Source organism: Ambystoma mexicanum, chromosome 8 (assembly GCF_040938575.1).
Source record: "Ambystoma mexicanum isolate Mex_15411 chromosome 8, UKY_AmexF1_1, whole genome shotgun sequence".
Classification (NCBI taxonomy): domain Eukaryota; kingdom Metazoa; phylum Chordata; class Amphibia; order Caudata; family Ambystomatidae; genus Ambystoma; species Ambystoma mexicanum.
The window spans coordinates 444872087-444888733 of record NC_090929.1 but is presented as its reverse complement, the minus strand read 5'-3'; the positions used below and the strand labels follow the sequence as shown (position 1 = coordinate 444888733).

At 44.2% G+C, this 16647-nt stretch overlaps 1 protein-coding gene across 1 annotated transcript in view; it reads left to right on the top strand.

Annotated features, from left to right (window-relative positions):
• The window catches only part of SLC25A33 (solute carrier family 25 member 33), a 123999-nt gene that overhangs the window by 94279 nt on the left and 13073 nt on the right, over window positions 1-16647 (top strand). Inside the window, exon 6 of the mRNA XM_069610024.1 lies at window positions 5300-5583. Coding sequence (XP_069466125.1) covers window positions 5300-5583 — 284 coding nt within the window. The remainder of the gene's footprint in view (window positions 1-5299; window positions 5584-16647) is intronic.

Here is a 16647-nt window from a genome sequence, read left to right as displayed (position 1 = left end):
CTAATAATGACTTGAGCCCTGGATTTTACCAAGGTTAGATGGGATAGCTACAGATTGTTATAAATATTATCGAAGAAATTGCTCTGTATGGAACTATCAATAGATGTTAAAGAATTCCTCCAACAATTACGTTTTTGCAAATGGTTCTCCCAAAGCCATGTTGTGACCCACAAGAATGCTGCAATTATCGCCTTTTGGAGACAAGAAAATCTTATGGAAAATGTGGGCAGAATCGACTAATTTCTAATTCAGGTCCACCAAAGTGGCTTTGTTGAGGGGAGGAAATGGCTCAAGTAACATTGGACAAATGTTGGAGCTGATTCAAGTTTCACAATGCAAAAAAGGGGGCTGAGGGCTTCTGTTAAGTCTGGGCACAGACAGGCCTTTGATATGGTATTGTGGAACTATTGGCTAGAAGTGTGCAGCTAATAAACTTCTACGATGATCAACACTAATGGATTACTGGCCAGAATAATGGTACTGAAAGAGACAAAAAGGGCACCCCTTTCTCCTATCGTGTTAACCCTAACACTGGAAACCTTAGCAACTGCAGTTGGATAAAAAGCTCTCCAATCTGTAGTATTGGAGCTGAAACCACTTTTGTTAGACCAGGATTTTTAAAATCATATAGACATTGAGATTTTGTTGTTTCTTAACAATGTAGATTCTGTTGCCCTATTATGAACCGTGTGGGATGCACTGAAAGCCTGTTGAGTGGTAAGATCATCAAGTTTTGCCTTTTACAAAAAAAAGCAGGGTGAGGTGGAAACTGTCCATTTATAAACGCTCTGTGGAACGTTATTGACTTCTGCTTCTACCATGTCCGCAATGCTGACTGCCAAACGTTCACTAGATAATATAGTCCACTCTAAAGCATAGAAGGATTTATTTTATGCCAGGCAAAGCGTTCTGGGAGCGCGGGGAATTGGCGCATTGTTGGCTAACTGGCTGAAGGGGAGACGGGCGTTATTTATTACAGATGGTAATGGACCACTTCAATGAGGACTGCATTGATCACTGTGATCCCCAAACCAGGGAAGGATGAATCAAATTGTGGAAGCTATAGGCCCACATCCCTGTTGAAATCGGATATCAAGCTCCTGGCCAAAATGCATGCTGAGAAGATTAATCCTCGCCAAAAAATGGTCCATCCGAATCAGATGGTTTTGTCTTTGGCAGGAACAGCCGTGACCATGTACAGGAGCTCCTGGATGCTGTACATCAAAGGGTATTTCCTCTGAAGCCCACGCTGCAGTTAGTATTGACGCAGTCAAGGCATTTGACAGGGTACATTGGATGTTTCTTTGGCAAATACTGATCTGGGGGAACTGTGGACCAGTTTTTACGATTTATTGCCCTGTATAAGGACATTAAGGCTATGGCCACCGTTAATGTTTGCGTATCGACTAGCTTTTCTATTTCTAGAGGTACACGAAGGGTTGTCCATGATCGCCTCGGTTTATCTCTTTTTCGAGCCCTTGGTAGTTGGAATAATCGTACCCTCTTGGTCCTCGGGGCAATCTGCTGGTATTTGGAAATTGGGGCAAGTTCATGATGGTCTTTCTATGCTCACCTTTGAATTCCTGCAGTTTAAATAAGTTGCATAATACAGAAATCATTGTTATCGTGTGCTTTGTGCTGTTTTTGAAACATTCCACCCCTAAATACCTCTTTGAATGATGTCCCTTCTGTTTTACATCTGGCTAAGGGCACGCACCTTTCAGCTTCACATTTGTATAAACGTTTTACACCAACAGGCGTTTACAATGCTTCAGATCACGGGAGGGCTGTATGGAGGGTGCTCTGATTTTTGGGGCATTAGTTTTCTGACAGTGAATGGCTTCCTATATGTTCTGGTTCATAGAGGTCTAAGCTTGACCTTGATCTGAGGTATACTCACAACAGATTTTGCACTGTATTTATTGGTCCCCTTGGAGAATGAAACATGTAAATCTGTGCAGGATACCTGTTGGAATTGTAATTTAGGTGTGGGGACGTTTCTGCATATGTTTTGGTTATGTTCTAAAATCAAGTAATTTGGGGAGGTTGTCTTACAGTGTGTGGACCTCATGTTGGGTCTTCTGCTTCCCTGTAATCCTTTACTGTATATGTTGGGGTGGTTCCTGATTGAGCTTCGTCAGTCGGTCGGCTTACTCTTCTGGGTCTTTAGTGCTTAAATGGTGGCCAAGAAACAGATTTAAAATTGTTGGAAGCCCGACCTTGGGCCCTCTGTGCAAGACTGGTTGCATGATTTGTCGACAGATAATTACTCTGAAAATTGGGATGATTTTAATGAGATTTACACTTAAGGTTTATCTCTTCCGCCCCACCCCACCCCTCTATTTTTAACATTTTATTTCTCCCTCTTCTCTTTTCCTTTTTTCCTGCTCTTCTCCTTCTCCCTGTATATAAAGAATAGTTTACAGTTGATACTATGTTTTGTTCTTGACATTCTACTATTTGCTTGTTGATCTTATAATGTTGATTGTATTATATTGAACACTTCAATACATTTATCAAAATACTCATGTTTGCAGACAAACTTTTAATGTGTAGCTTTTTTTTTTCTTTTTTTCAAAATGCCAGTCTTGCTGAACACCATCGAACAATGTGGCATCTTGTCTGGCTAAAATGTTAGCTTGTGTAAATTAAGTTTCATTTTAAAGTCCAGGTTAAACAACCAAGAAACATACTCCTCAATAGGCTGCATAAGGTGGAAATGATAAAATACTTAATCAAAATTCCCAGGAATGTAAAGAAAAACCTTTTTAAAGAATCTAGCCGCAGAGATGGTGCAAATAAGTCTTGATTGAGAAGGATGGGTGGGGGAGTAATTGAACTTTATCTTTTGGGCTGAACTAAGTTGCAACAAGATGAACGTGGCCCTGTGATTTATGCATGTTCTGTAAAATGTATATGAACTAGGTAATGATAGTATACAGCTGACTAGAGCTCCATATGTTTCCTTCACCCACCACACCAAACTCATATCCCCTTGGGAGGGGGGGGGGGCAGCTGTCGATTTCTTTGTTGCAAAATGTACCAGGGAGTACCTTTCTTAACTCGAGGCAAGAAACTGACTGTTAGAAACCCCCAGATGGGTGGCCCAGGGAATGGCAGCTTTGCAGGGGTTACTGATCTACTTGTTCTGGGTTGCCAGTGTACCCAACCACCCCAGAAGAGCCTTACAAACAGCAACCTAGAGAGGGAAATCCCTCAAACTGACTGTGAAAGCAGTGAACATCCTGAGCAGCCATTTGCCATGCTCCCAAAGTGGAATAACCCTCTGCTCCAGATCAAGGACAGTCTGGTGGTGGTATCTATGGGTATCAAAAAGAATAGGTGAATTCAGCTGTGATTAACAATGATGGAATTGAAGGTTTTGGGTTTTATAAGCAAGTGATTTGGGCTCCTTGTATCCCAACTATGGATCTGCCCTGCTGTGCGCCAAGATTAATTCACATTTATGGCTCAATTAAGATAAATACTAACTCTTCTAAGACCAATGGGGACACAGCCGTGAAAGTATCTGATGTATACAAAGCATTTGTATCTTATTACTGTGAATGCTTCGCAAAAAGGCAAGATTTGACTGGGAGAGCTTATTTGAAACCAGTGCCTGGAAGAGCGTTAGATCCAATTCCTTAATGGTATCCAAACAATCTCCATACACTGAACAAAAAAAATCTTGCTGCGATCCTACTGGTGTGGCCAAGGAAAATTTTTACCCAAACTGAGCCCCAACAGTTATTGCTGGGGATACAATCGACCCGATGCTGGTTTACTACATATATTGCAGACTGCACTAAATTATCATGATGACAGAATAAGATGTCTGGGCAAATGTCACTGGTAACAGACCTTGGAGACTATAATATTGAATGATCCTCCCAAGACTTGAGGGAGAACCCACTGCAGAAGTAACTGGATCAAAATGTAATGCTGATGTCCAAGAATGTTGTTCTTTGCCAATGCGATGAGAACTGAACCTTTCAGATAGTCCTGGCTGATAGTGGGTTTGAGGGGCATGGGAGGAGGAGAGATGGGTGTTGGAACTAGCAATGTTGGAAAGGGCTACCTAGAGACTGCACCGTTCAGAACCCCTTTCAGGAGATCCGCTGTTCTTTTCTAGCATCAGATGTGTAGAGAAAATGTGGGGCGTGTCTAAGAAATACCCTGAATGTAATCCCTTTATATAAAAGACAAGTTGTGTAACAGATTAATTTTCCTATGTAAAAATAGGAGGGTGTGGAGAGATGCTTCCCATGGAGAGCCTTACTATTAACACTGTCAGTTAACAGATGGTTAACGCTTTGATTAACCTAGAATGTTCACACTGTTTACAATGGAAAATATAATAATGGGAAAAATACTGATAGATTGCAAAATACCCCCAAACGGGTCTCTTGCACAGTTGCCTGCGATTAATGCACTTTCCGTATCGCCGTTACCAGTGTGGCTTTACAAATGGACTCCTTTATTGAGACCAGAGTAGTTTTGTATCACGTCCAGGGGGGAAAAAGCACAGTTGCCCTTTTGCAAAGTCATTGGGGTCTTGTGAATTGTGTGTATATATGAAGGGGTTGTCTTTACTCCGATAGTCCGTAGGGAATTCTGGTGGTTGGAGAAGGAGTAAGCCCCACAGTAGTTGCTTAAGCTATGTGTTTCTTGCTGCTGGTGTCGAGGGGAGTTGTCTCTACTCCTAACGGATCATGGCTGCTTTGGTTGTCTAATTTCAGAGATGTGCTCTCCTTCGACAAGTGAAAGCAAAGTGGTTGTTACTACCTTGTGGGGGTTTTCTTCTTTTAAAATGTTGCTATAGGATTTGTTGGTTCTGTTTGATGCTATGTTGTCTTCAAAATAACAGCTGATGGTTCCTCGCTCTACTTGGTGCTATGACTTATATGGGAAGACTGCCAGAGTAGTTGATTATCTGGCTGGTGCTGAATATCCATAGGGGTAATCGGTAGTGTTCACCACCTTCTACTTTAGCCTCCTAGAGGTAAGCATTTAAATGGTGGCTTTATCATTTTTCTTTCATTGTGTCTAAAGTAGGTATACCTTCTTGAGTGACAACCACTCTGGGTTTGTAATCTGCTTCCCAAGCAACTTTTCAGCCATTCTTCTGAGCAGCAGGGCTTCTTCACTGGGCCAAAGCAGAACACCAATGCTCTAAATTTTATTTTGCGTTCATTTGAGGCTTGTAATTAAAGTTGTCTTACTGTACTTGCTGCCCTGTTTGCTTGCTAGACAAAATGTTGTTGTTTTTCTGAACTAACAACCATTTCTGTTTTTATAGGGTTGGTGGCTCAAAGCAGAGGAACGCCTTACAGTGTGCTCGTTATGTGTATCAGACAGAGGGTGTGCGAGGTTTCTACAGAGGCCTGACTGCTTCCTATGCTGGCATATCCGAGACCATTATATGCTTCGTAATCTACGAGGCCTTGAAAAAGCACCTGAAAGAGGGACGCCTTTCGCCACCCCATGCAGCAGTCAACGAGAAGGGATGTACTAATTTCCTGGGTCTCATGGTGGCTGCAGCATTCTCAAAGGGCTGCGCTTCATGTATTGCTTATCCGCATGGTAAGTCTTACATCCTCTGTAAAGCGATGTAGCAAACTGCTGTGAAGAGACCAAAGACACAATTGAGAATGACCCCTGAAGAGGGGAACATGCCAGCTCATTTGTCCTGACTAAATGATTGCAGAAATTTCAATGAAAGACCAGAACATATATGCATGCGTGTACCCCTCCTATAGGTCCAGTATTGATCATCTATAAGACATTTGTGTCAGAAAATTCTGAAGGGGGGGGGCAAGACTAAATATATGCTTGCATTGTTGGGTGTTCCTTAAATACAAATCTTATTTCATCTTAATTGGGTTACAGCATATTTGGGCCCATTTTTGATCAGTTGGTATATTAACCATAACTTCATCCCACTCTGCTTACTTTGTGGATACATTGGTTCAGCTGATGTTTTTCTCATAATTTATGCATGGTCGCTGTAGAGAGTAGACAAACCTTGGACAGATAATGAAGTATTACACTCAGATTGACAATCTTCTGGTTGATTAAGGACCTTGAAACGGTTTACAACAACATATAAGCATCAACCCCTACCTTGTACTCCAAATCCTTGGCTGTTAGAAATGAAGTCCCACATGTTGATGCAGCAGCCATCTCTCCATGCTCCTCATACTGGCGTAGCATCAACTGAGGTTTCAAGGCCTGGTCCTTGGTTGAGAGGGGAGAATGCAGAGCGTGACTCTGCCCTCTATTAATCAGGATGGGCAGAGTCACTTGGGCATTCATGGGAAGCTTGTGATTAGGAGGGAAGCCCAAGCTCTTGATTGCATCTAATCCCTTGCATATCCATGTATGTCATTGTCCCTTCCTTAACATTTGCAACTAAAAGGGAATCTGCAGCAATGAATGGGATGTTATTGGGCTCCTCCTTCCTCCTCTGAGGCAGAGCCCATCTGTGTTGGAACTATGAACCTGGCAGGGTTCCCTTCCCACCTGGAAGGAGAATTTGGGGCATTGCCTTCCTCCTGGAACCAGGAGGAGCCACCTCTCATAAAGCCCTGGCTATGTCCATGATAGGACCACAGTGCCTATGTGCGCCAATGTTTTTCTGTGCATGCACATTCCGTACCTGTCTACCCTACTTGATCTTGACAAATACCTTGTGCTTACAAATCATTACAAGTTCAACCGAGCAAGAGTAGATCTCCTCATTCCAGCTGTGTAGAAATCGTTAAAAAAAACCTTTTGATGTTTCGTGCTTTACTAACCTACTCTCTCCTATCAACTTAGTGCCAACCCTTCAACATATCAGCTGACAGAACAGGGTCTAATTGCTTGTCAGGATAGAACCAAATGCCATTGCTTATTTTGGAGGATTATGAGGAGGTTCGTTTTTGGGCGGTTGCTGATGCCAAAGTGTCACCTCAATTAGGGAGTAATAAATTCTTTGCCTGTATTGGTCTTGTATAGCTTCACATACTTTGACTATTCCCCTCTCAGGCTGGGAAGACATTTAACTTTAAAACTAACATTTAATATAAAAAGAATTGTTTGTGATAATATATGCATATAGCCTACACAAATGTGTGTGTCTGTTTGAAGAACCCATGCACTGTTGCCCTGCTTCCATTTACTAAGGAAATATAAGCCCAACTCTATTGCGGTGACTGTAGCAAAGACATTATATGCACTCTCATCACTGACATTTTTTTGCTGTAAATACCTATGTTCTCTTGTTCTCTCTTGTAATTGCTTGATGGAGATACTGTTTAAAAATGTAGTGTTTAGCAACTTTTTAGATGGAATATGCAATTGTTTTCCGAACTGTGCAGATGTAGCCTATAAGCTGCGTGTATTGGGTGGCTGTGCAACATGCACATTTGCAGGAAATTGCCAGCAGTAGTATGCACTGCATTTTGATAACTGCATGTGAAGTAGCATCAGTACGATGGAAAGAGAAATTATTGAAGGAGCTGATTGAAGGAACTATGTGTAGGCACTATGGCCTTGAAGAACACATTGTAATGTTTACCTTTACAGAATGTAGGATCTCTAATGGAGATACAAAAGTCCATATTGGACCACGCAAGGCCAGACAATGGGCACTACAGTTATGTCCCAAAAGGACATCTGGTGAGGTGAACATGAAGTTGGGCGAGAGGCAATCGGAAGATCAGGGTAGGCCAAAACCGGACACAAAGCTGGATCTCATCTGAAAGGAGGTAGTAAAAACCTAGCTGTGTCCCATCTGAAGGAGTTCATAAGATAGAAGTCAAAAGGTACACAAATCAAGCCCAGAGGAACTTCCATGATTGCTCTGCAGCAGGGTTCCCCAACTCTGGAAGTCTGCTGCTGTCCCTACTGGTGAATGGGGCAAGAGTCGGGCGTTAGGAACAGGGCAGCCTAGTCTTCTGGTGGCCCTGTTGATCCATGTGAGGGGTCTGCTGGATTTAAACATCCGCTGATGGGGAAATTGGATCTGGTGAATCATGAAGATTTGCTGATTCTCTTCTCAGAAGGGCTTGAGCCGCTTCAAGACTAAGCTGGGTCGCAAGCAGGGGCACCTCTTCTCTGCCAACCTGAATGGTACTACATAAATTGCGGCTGAAGTACAGAACTACAATGGATTCCTTAGGAGCAGGTCATTTTTGCTCTATTAGTAAGGTTCTTTTGACCTCTTGGTGCATTTGGAAAATCCAGAATGTTGAGACAAGACCTTGAAGTCCAGGCTTTTTGTGTCCAGCTGTTTTATGTCCCCTGTGATCAGGAGTGCTCTTTTTGGTGGTCAGCTGGCTCCTAGCTTCCTGATGCAATCCTTCGGTCCGAATGAATGGACTGGCATCGTCCTCCAGGTTTGGTGGAGCAAGACTCTGATACAGCAGGGCCAGAACCAGGAATCCAAGCACCCAAGTGTGGCTCAAATCCCTTCTTTATAAAGAGCTCAACAACCAATCTGGAAAACTTCAAGCATGCGAGTACACTAGTCCGGACAGGAAACTGGCTATCTTGTAACTGGCGACTTCATGACTTTCAACGTTGTCTCCTTTGCTCTTGCCACGTGAAGAGCTTGGATAATGAGACTCGATGCTTTTTAAAGGCTTCTCATTGGAGTCCATGGTTTCCAATTCGGGCCAATGTCCTGTGAGAAATCTGAAGGTTTCTCGCCTGCTGGTCCCCGGGGATCTGTCATCCAGGTGGCCAGGACACGGCCATCACTATTGGATCCAGTTCCTGGGGTTGGACCACCTGGATGAAAGGTCTTCAAGGAGTGGAAGTGGGACACTGACTGCTGGGACTCGGTACGCCCTCCTTGTAACCTAGCTCTGCCACTTACCCCCTCACCCACATCCTTTTTTGATACAAACACTTTCTTACACCAGAACAGACAACGGACTAACACCAGAGTAGTTTACCTGACATGTCCCAACACACTGGTCAGGCAGTCGAGCAATTGACCATAACCACGCTTCCCCACAGGGATAAAAGGTGGAGCACGAGAGCACACTCCGAGCCATGCCAAACAAACCAAGCAGCTAATACAGGATGGCAGTTCAAAAGGAGAGGCAAGGTGGGAGAGACCAGAAAGGACAATGAGGAGGAAGATGCCCTTGGCCTTTTCACCCCAGATCTGCAAAGCCTCTGAAAGAGAAAACCTAAGACTGGTATCTGACGTGTGGAGTAGCAGATGTCAATGATGCACGGAGGCCTCCCGCATTGATGACCTAGGTAGGGAGGCATGCTGGTTACCGAGACACTGACCTTGAATCACAGGCTAAGCGATTCAAACTAGTTCCGCACCGCCGGGGAGTCAGGAAAAGCAGATTGCAACCTTGGGCTCAACAGTTTTGTTCGCCATCGGCAACATAGTATGAAGGCAAGAAACTGAAGAAAGAACTTGTGTATATGTGAACTTAAAAGAAAGCCAGTTAAGGTCCAGCTGCAGAGGAGTCCAGCTCCATGTGGGTGCTCATTCGAAAGACTCTTGACTGGGACCCGTTTTGAAACTGCAAGTACCAGAAAGCCCTGGGAGAGGGTGGCGTGAGGCGTCTTAGTGGTCCTATAGGGGTCACATCAAATCCCTTGTACAATCGAAAGTCTGACCCATTGCCTGCTGAAAGAAAAATAGGGGACAGGAATCCCCGCTTTCCGAGTGTGATTAAAAGCATGAACTGTTAAAGATGGCTATGTGAACCCAACAAAGGGATACCAAAGGGAAAGCTAAGAAGAGTGAATCCTGCATTCTGTTGAAACTAAATTGAACTGTGAGATTGGCAATTGTGAACACGGCGGAGGGATGCCTTTGAATAAGGGTGAAGTCTGACACACCCAAGAACATTGTGTTGATATTAAGAGTGAAAGGCCGCAGTGAACCCGACGGAGGGAGGCACAAGTTGCAAAAAAGATCCGATCCCGGCAGAGGGAGATACAAGGGGTGAAGAACAATCGCCCAAGGTACACGATTACCCAAGGAACATTTGTGCAGCAGGCCTTTTAAGGAAAGAGACTTGGCCTGAAGTCCTGGTATAGTTGAATGAAACTAACCTTGTGCTAGTGAGGCCCAGGAGTGTGCTATGCTTAGAGTTCCCGCCTTGTCCCGTGCTATAAACCGTGGGGGAAGGGAGAACCAGCCATACCATCCTGACTTATCATTTTGTGAACTCTTCTTTCTTTTCTGGTGAACATTATCCCATGCTTTTTTGTAACTTGATGGTGAGAATTGGAAATAGTTTTATTTTTTTATAGGCCCTTATTTGAGAAGACGCCACTAGGACTGCCTTATTTGATTGTCATAGCTTGTTCCCATCTTAGATTTAGGTTTAGATTAGGCGTTTATCTCGCCCATTACAAAGTTCAATAAACGCCCTTGAACTGTGATCACTTGTGTCTGTCTTTACTTTTGCCACCATGAGTTGCTTACAGTCCCCAATGACTCAGGCTGAGGTCAGATTTGAATAGTGTCTCTATGGCTTGTACATTAAGGCTTTGAACTGGAGTATGCCTGTATGAATTAGTTGTCACTAGTCCATACCAGTTTTATTTGTTGCACTGATTATGACTAATTTAAGATTGGTTTCCATGGTCACATTCAGTCTGGCAGGGAAGGCAACGTTGTTGGGGCCCAAAAGAAGTACAACCTGACAGTAGCTGTCGGGCAAGACTTGTAGTTTTAGGATGATGACTTTTACTCCTTATCAAAAGACACTTGTGTTGGAAGGAGGGGAGATGACGCAAATGTTAAAGAAAAATGTAATAGATGGTTCCAAAGGAACACAGGTCAATGTATGTTTATATGTAGGACTATAAGCAAAATAGCAAACAAATGAGATGCACTCAAAGGAGGGGGTGGGTTACAAGTAGTGTGCAGGCATCGCAGAGGAGCACCTTGTTGGGGAGGGAAATCTAGAGGGGGAGAAATGGGGTTGAGTGGAGCAATTGGCAACTGTTCTTAAAGAGTAGGGTCTTCCTGTCCTTCCTAAAGAGTACACGTTTCCAATGCAGCGAAGACCAGCTCCTACCATCCTTCAGAGACAATGGTCATAGTATTTCCCTCTCTTGGAGTGCTTTGTTGCCATCGTTGTGGCTTCTGGGAGTGCACTTGCCTAAGGAGATGGGGAGTTTACAATGCTATTTTGGTTGTGCCTCCTTTGTGGGTAATGCAGGCAGTTTTGAATGTGTGCTTGCAGGGGACGCCAGTGTAGCTCTTTGAGGATGGAGTCAACGATCCAATTTGTTCAGTAGATTTGTGAGGTGTGGTGCAACATGCTGGCCTACTTTCCGAGGGGATGTGTTTGAGCTACATCCTGGTAAAGGGTCACTGGACATACAGGATTCCAGAACATTGAATCAATGCCTCATAATCTATATTCAAGATAACCATGCAAAATGTGATTTGGTTCACGATAGATTTGTGTTGAAAAGCTTGAGGAATGTCTACTTCCACCTTACCATGCTTTATATCACCCTTTGAGCTTAAGGAAGGATATTACCAGGTACTGCCCTTCAGCCTGAGGTCAACCCCCAAGGGCTTTACTAAATCTAGCTCCTTATGGAGCTAATTTGAGAAGGATTTGGGGGTACCTGTGTGTATTCCTAACTGGACGATTGCTTAATTTATTCAGGAACCAGGGTCAGAGCTGTGAAGAGGCAAGCAAGTCTTCTGTTTCAGCTGGGGTTTCAGCATCCAATTTGTAGGAGTTCTTTTTTGTTCAAAACAAATCAGCCAAGTCAGCATAGACCAAAGAAGGAAATTCTTCCTGTAAACCGTGGTTTGTTTCAGGTGGCAAGAAGGCTGTCTCATTCAGGTCATTCAAAAGGATGCAAGGCGGGATATCTGGCCTTTAGTAGTGGCCAAGATTCTACTGGGTCATGCAACAGCAAAGTATTGCATTTGCAGGCAAGGTTAAAGCCGATTAACATGGGTAGTCCAAGCACTGTCGCAGTGGGGAACAAACATCCAGTGCAGCAGTCTGCATCTGCCAGGAACGCCAAATGTTAAATTCGATTCTCTTAAAGGTTTAAACAAAACGACTTGAATGGGAATTTGATAGTTTACTTTTGCAACTGGGGGTTTCAAAGATGGGGGGTAAGGGGGGGTCATCCAGAAATAGCTGTATGCCACTGTAAAAAAAAAAACAAACTGAACTCTTTACCTCCATATTCCACCAGCTAAAGTCTCTGGGAAGATATTTTGATCTAGTCTTTTCTAGTTTGCTAATATTTTGCATCAAGACGGTCCATGTAGAGGGTGCTGAGAGACTCTTGGCACTCCTTACAAGATGTTTTTAATGGTGCCAATATGGGCAGACCGCTGTGCTACCTGATCTGCTAAAGCATTATCTCTTCGTTATCACAACCCTTTATCCGGACATTAGGGCAGGGTGTTGCATCACGACCCAGCATTGGTCTTGGAGTTTATTACTTCAATGCAGTCTAGACCCATATTCAAGTGTCCAGAAGCACAGCCTGTTTAAAATGTCAACTGATGGGAACAGATGGAAGAGATTTTGCAATTGATGTGCTGTTGCAGTCTTAACACTCTATTGCCAACCTGATTATGTATTGACATACATCCTGGGTTGAAGCTGCAGCGTGAATTCTTTTGATGCATGTGTATCTGCAAATACCAGCTATCGGACAAGGCCTGGTTATGGTTTGTTTGCTGTTCCAGTTATAAGATTCCTCCTAGGTCTTATTTGAAAGTTTCTGCCAGTTTACAGGCCAACTCTGGCTACTGTATGGAAGCGCAACGTGATATTTTTGTAATTGATGGTGATCCATTTGATCCATTATTTATTTTTTATTTTTTGTGATTTGAAGTTTTTGTCCTGAAAAGTCTTCCTTTTTGGCCATAACTTCAGTGAGAAGTGTGGGATTGACTTGTTGGTCCCAGAACCAAGAAGGTTTCCAGCGACAAGGTGACACTGCGGACTAATCATTGATTTGTTCCAAAGATGGTTTCAATGGTTAACCAGAGCATCTTATTGCTTGTAGTTTTTGAATCCAGTGGCCAGGGCCCTTCATTCTAAGAGCTTTGATGGTCTAGGACCGATCTTGATTAGACCAACAACTGTTAACTTTGGTTCAAAATATTTGTTCTTGCTATTTGGCAAACTGTTCTCAAGGATTACCTGGATGGATTGTGGAGTACACAAATCTCTGTCATAAAAGACTGTGACCAGGAAACCTAGTGGCATGTTTTACAAGGGATAATGGTGTTTGTTTTGTTTTAAACCCTTCTCTAGAGGCAATCTTCAAGGCAGCTACACAGAAGAGCGTACACCCTTTCAGTATGCATTGCTGTGTAGGCATGATGGCATGAGCAGATGCTCAAAACAACAAGGCAGTGTTGAGGATTTAGTTTTGAGGTCCCTGCTACACTCCAACCTGTGTATGAAAGCAATATTTGTGCTAAGTCATTGTCTTTTGTAGATTCACAAATGTCCACCTTACTTAACAAGGAGGCTTGGAGATGGTACATATTCATGTTCAACATACATCAATGAAGTAAAAGAACAAGTTACTTACCAACTGTAACGTTCTTTCAACTAGATGTTCCTCCCACGCATTCCTCATCTTGTGATAATTCGTTAACGCCAGCTTTGCTGCTTCGGAATTTTTTTTATTAGGCAGAGGGCGCTGTGCTCGAGGTCTTGGCATCGAATGTCCCTCGACGGGCTCCGTTCCGTGTCGATGTCACTGTTGGTATAAGTAGCTTGAGCCGCGGCCGTTGGCTTCAGTTCTGTTTTTTCAAGGAAATACTCGTGGAACATCCAGGCGTATGCTGTGACTGATAGACCCATCGTGAGAGGAAATTGTAAGAAAACGTAAACTGTTCTGCGGGGTAGGCTGGGAGGGTCAATGAGGAATGCGTGGGAGGAACATCCAGTCGAAAGAACGTTACAGTTGGTAAGTAACTTGTTCTTCGAATGGATTGTGTCCTCCCACGTATTCCTCATCTTGTGATGGACTCCCATAGCAGTGACAAATTTGGAAGTGGGAGTGCTAGTTCTTGTTTTCATGGACGGAGTGAAGTACCGCTCTGGCAAATAACCTCTCATTAGAGGAGGAGGCGGCATCTAAGCAATAATGCTTGATAAAGGTATGCATTGATGCCCATGTTGTAGCTGAGCAAATGTCTTTTGCAGGGACTTCCCTCTTCAAAGCCGCAGAAGTAGCCATTCCCCTAGTGGAGTGAGCACGTAGCCATCCGGTGGGTCTTTTCCTGCTAATCTGTAGCATTCCAATATACCTAGAATGATCCAGCGGGATATAGTTTGTTTTGTCACCGCTAACCCCAATTTACGACCTGTGACCCACAAAGAGTTGGTCATCTTGACGTCATTTTGTCATTCTCGAAATGTAAAAGCTGAGGGCCCTCTTGGGGTCCAGTCTATGTAATCTCTCCTCTTTTCCCAAATGAGGAGGAGGATAGAATGTTGGTAAAATAATTTTCTGTGACAAATGGAATTTGAAACTACTTTCGGTAAGAAAGATGGTTTAACCTTAAGAACTACCTTATCCTTGTAAAAGATGGTATATGGAGGTTTACATGAGAGCCTGTAGTTCACTAACCCCGCGGGCCGATGTTCATGCCACAAGGACAGTTTATAGTGTTAAAAGCCTCAATGGACAGGAGTGCAGAGGTTCAAATGGTATACATGTTAGGAATTTAAGGACTAAGTTTAAATCCCAAGTTGGAACATGAAACGGTATTGGTGGATATACATTGGTAAGTCCTTTCAGGAACTGTATGAGTAATGGAATAATTTTAAAGTAAAAAACCTCTTCCGAGGAGTGCTTAAAAATGGACAGCGCAGAAGGATATCCTTTGATTGCTCCGATCTGGAGCCCCAGATTGGCTAGATGTAACGGGAAAGAAAGCACCATTGGGGTGCCACATTGAAAAGGGTCCACATCCCTATCTTTGCCCCAGTTACTGAACTTGTTCCAACAACACCGGTACAAGGATTTTGTTGCTGGCCTTCTGGCCGAAAGCAAAATCTCCATTACGTCATCCGGAAGAACCCAATCCTTGTATCTCAACCTCTCAGAAACCATGCGTGAAGACTGAGTGTCTTGACCTCTGGATAGAGAACACGACCTTTCTCTTGCGAGAGAAGATCCTCTTTGCGGAAGACGTACTGGAGGGCAGATGGACATGTCCAGAAGGTCCGGGTACCACATCCTCCTGGCCCAGTCCGGGGCAATTAAGATCATGGTTCCCCTGAACTTTCTCAACCTCCTGATTACTTGAGCAATCACAGGGGCTGGAGGAAACACGTACAGCAGGGGAAAATCCCAATCCACCACGAACGTGTCTCCTAGAACTCCTCTCGGGGAAAATTCCCTTGAGCAATACTGATCGCACTTTCGGTTTACTGTGGTTGTGAACAGATCCACTTGAGGGGTTCCCCAGAAGGATTTCTGAGCTAACTCCCACTCGTGGGAGACTGTGCTGTGCCTGCTCAGAGCGTCTGCCGCCGTGTTCTGCTCTCCAGCTAGGTGAACTGCCGATAGAGAGATTCCTTCTCGTATTGCCCAGAGGTAGTGATCCTACGCCTCCTCTTTTGGTGAGGTAGTACATGGCCACTGTGTTGTCCGTCGTCATCAGGACGTTCTTTCCCTGTACAGAGGGCAGGAAGGCCTTCAGCGCTAGTCTGATTGCCCTCAGATCCAATAGGTTGATGTGTAGTTTGGACTCCGATGGAAACCAACATCCGCTGATTGTCAGATCGCTGGTGTGAGCTCCCCACCCTGTGAGTGAGGCGTCCGTCACTACTGTGATCTCCGGCCATGGTTGCCAAAAAGATTCTCCCTTGAGGATGTTGTTGTTGTAAGCCCACAAAATAGATCCTGAGCAACTGCGCTCGGGAGTTGTAGAAGATCTGACATATTCCCCGAGAATTGGGACCACTGAGTTCTGAGGGCCCATTGGAGGGATCTCATTCTGGCCTCTGGCACCAGAAAAATGCAGGATGCCATGATGCCAAGCAACCTCAGAAAAATCGAAGGCCGGCAGATGCTGGGCTTTCTGGAATTTTGTTAACATCTGCTCGATGTGAAGAGGTCTACCTCGGGCGGTGAGGCTTTACCCGAGGAAGTGTCCAAGACTGCACCTATAAACTGGAGTTGTTGGGATGGTATCATGTGGGACTTCTTGAAATTGAGGGAGAAGCCCAGGTTGTGGAGGAAGTGGCAGGTGATCGACAGATGTTCCTGAGCTTGTTCTGGAGAACATGCTTTGATCAGCCAGTCGTCCAGGTAGGGGTAGACGTGAATCCCCCCTCTCCTGAGACTCGCTGCCACTGACGCCATCAGCTTGGTTAAAACTCTCGGAGTGGAGGTCAGCCCTAAAGGCAGAACTCGAAACTGATAGTGAGAACCGCCAACTGCAAACCTCTGGTATTTTCTGTGCTTGGGATGGATTGGCACATGAAAATAAGCATCCTGAAGGTCCAATGATACCAACCAGTCTTGGAGTTGGAGAGCCTGAAGGATCTGAGAAAGGGTTACAATCTTCAACTTGTCCTTCCTGAGGAACTTGTTCAATTTTCTTAAGTCCAAGATGGGTCTCAATCCTCCGTCCTTCTTTGGGATGAGAAAATAAGGGGAGTACCA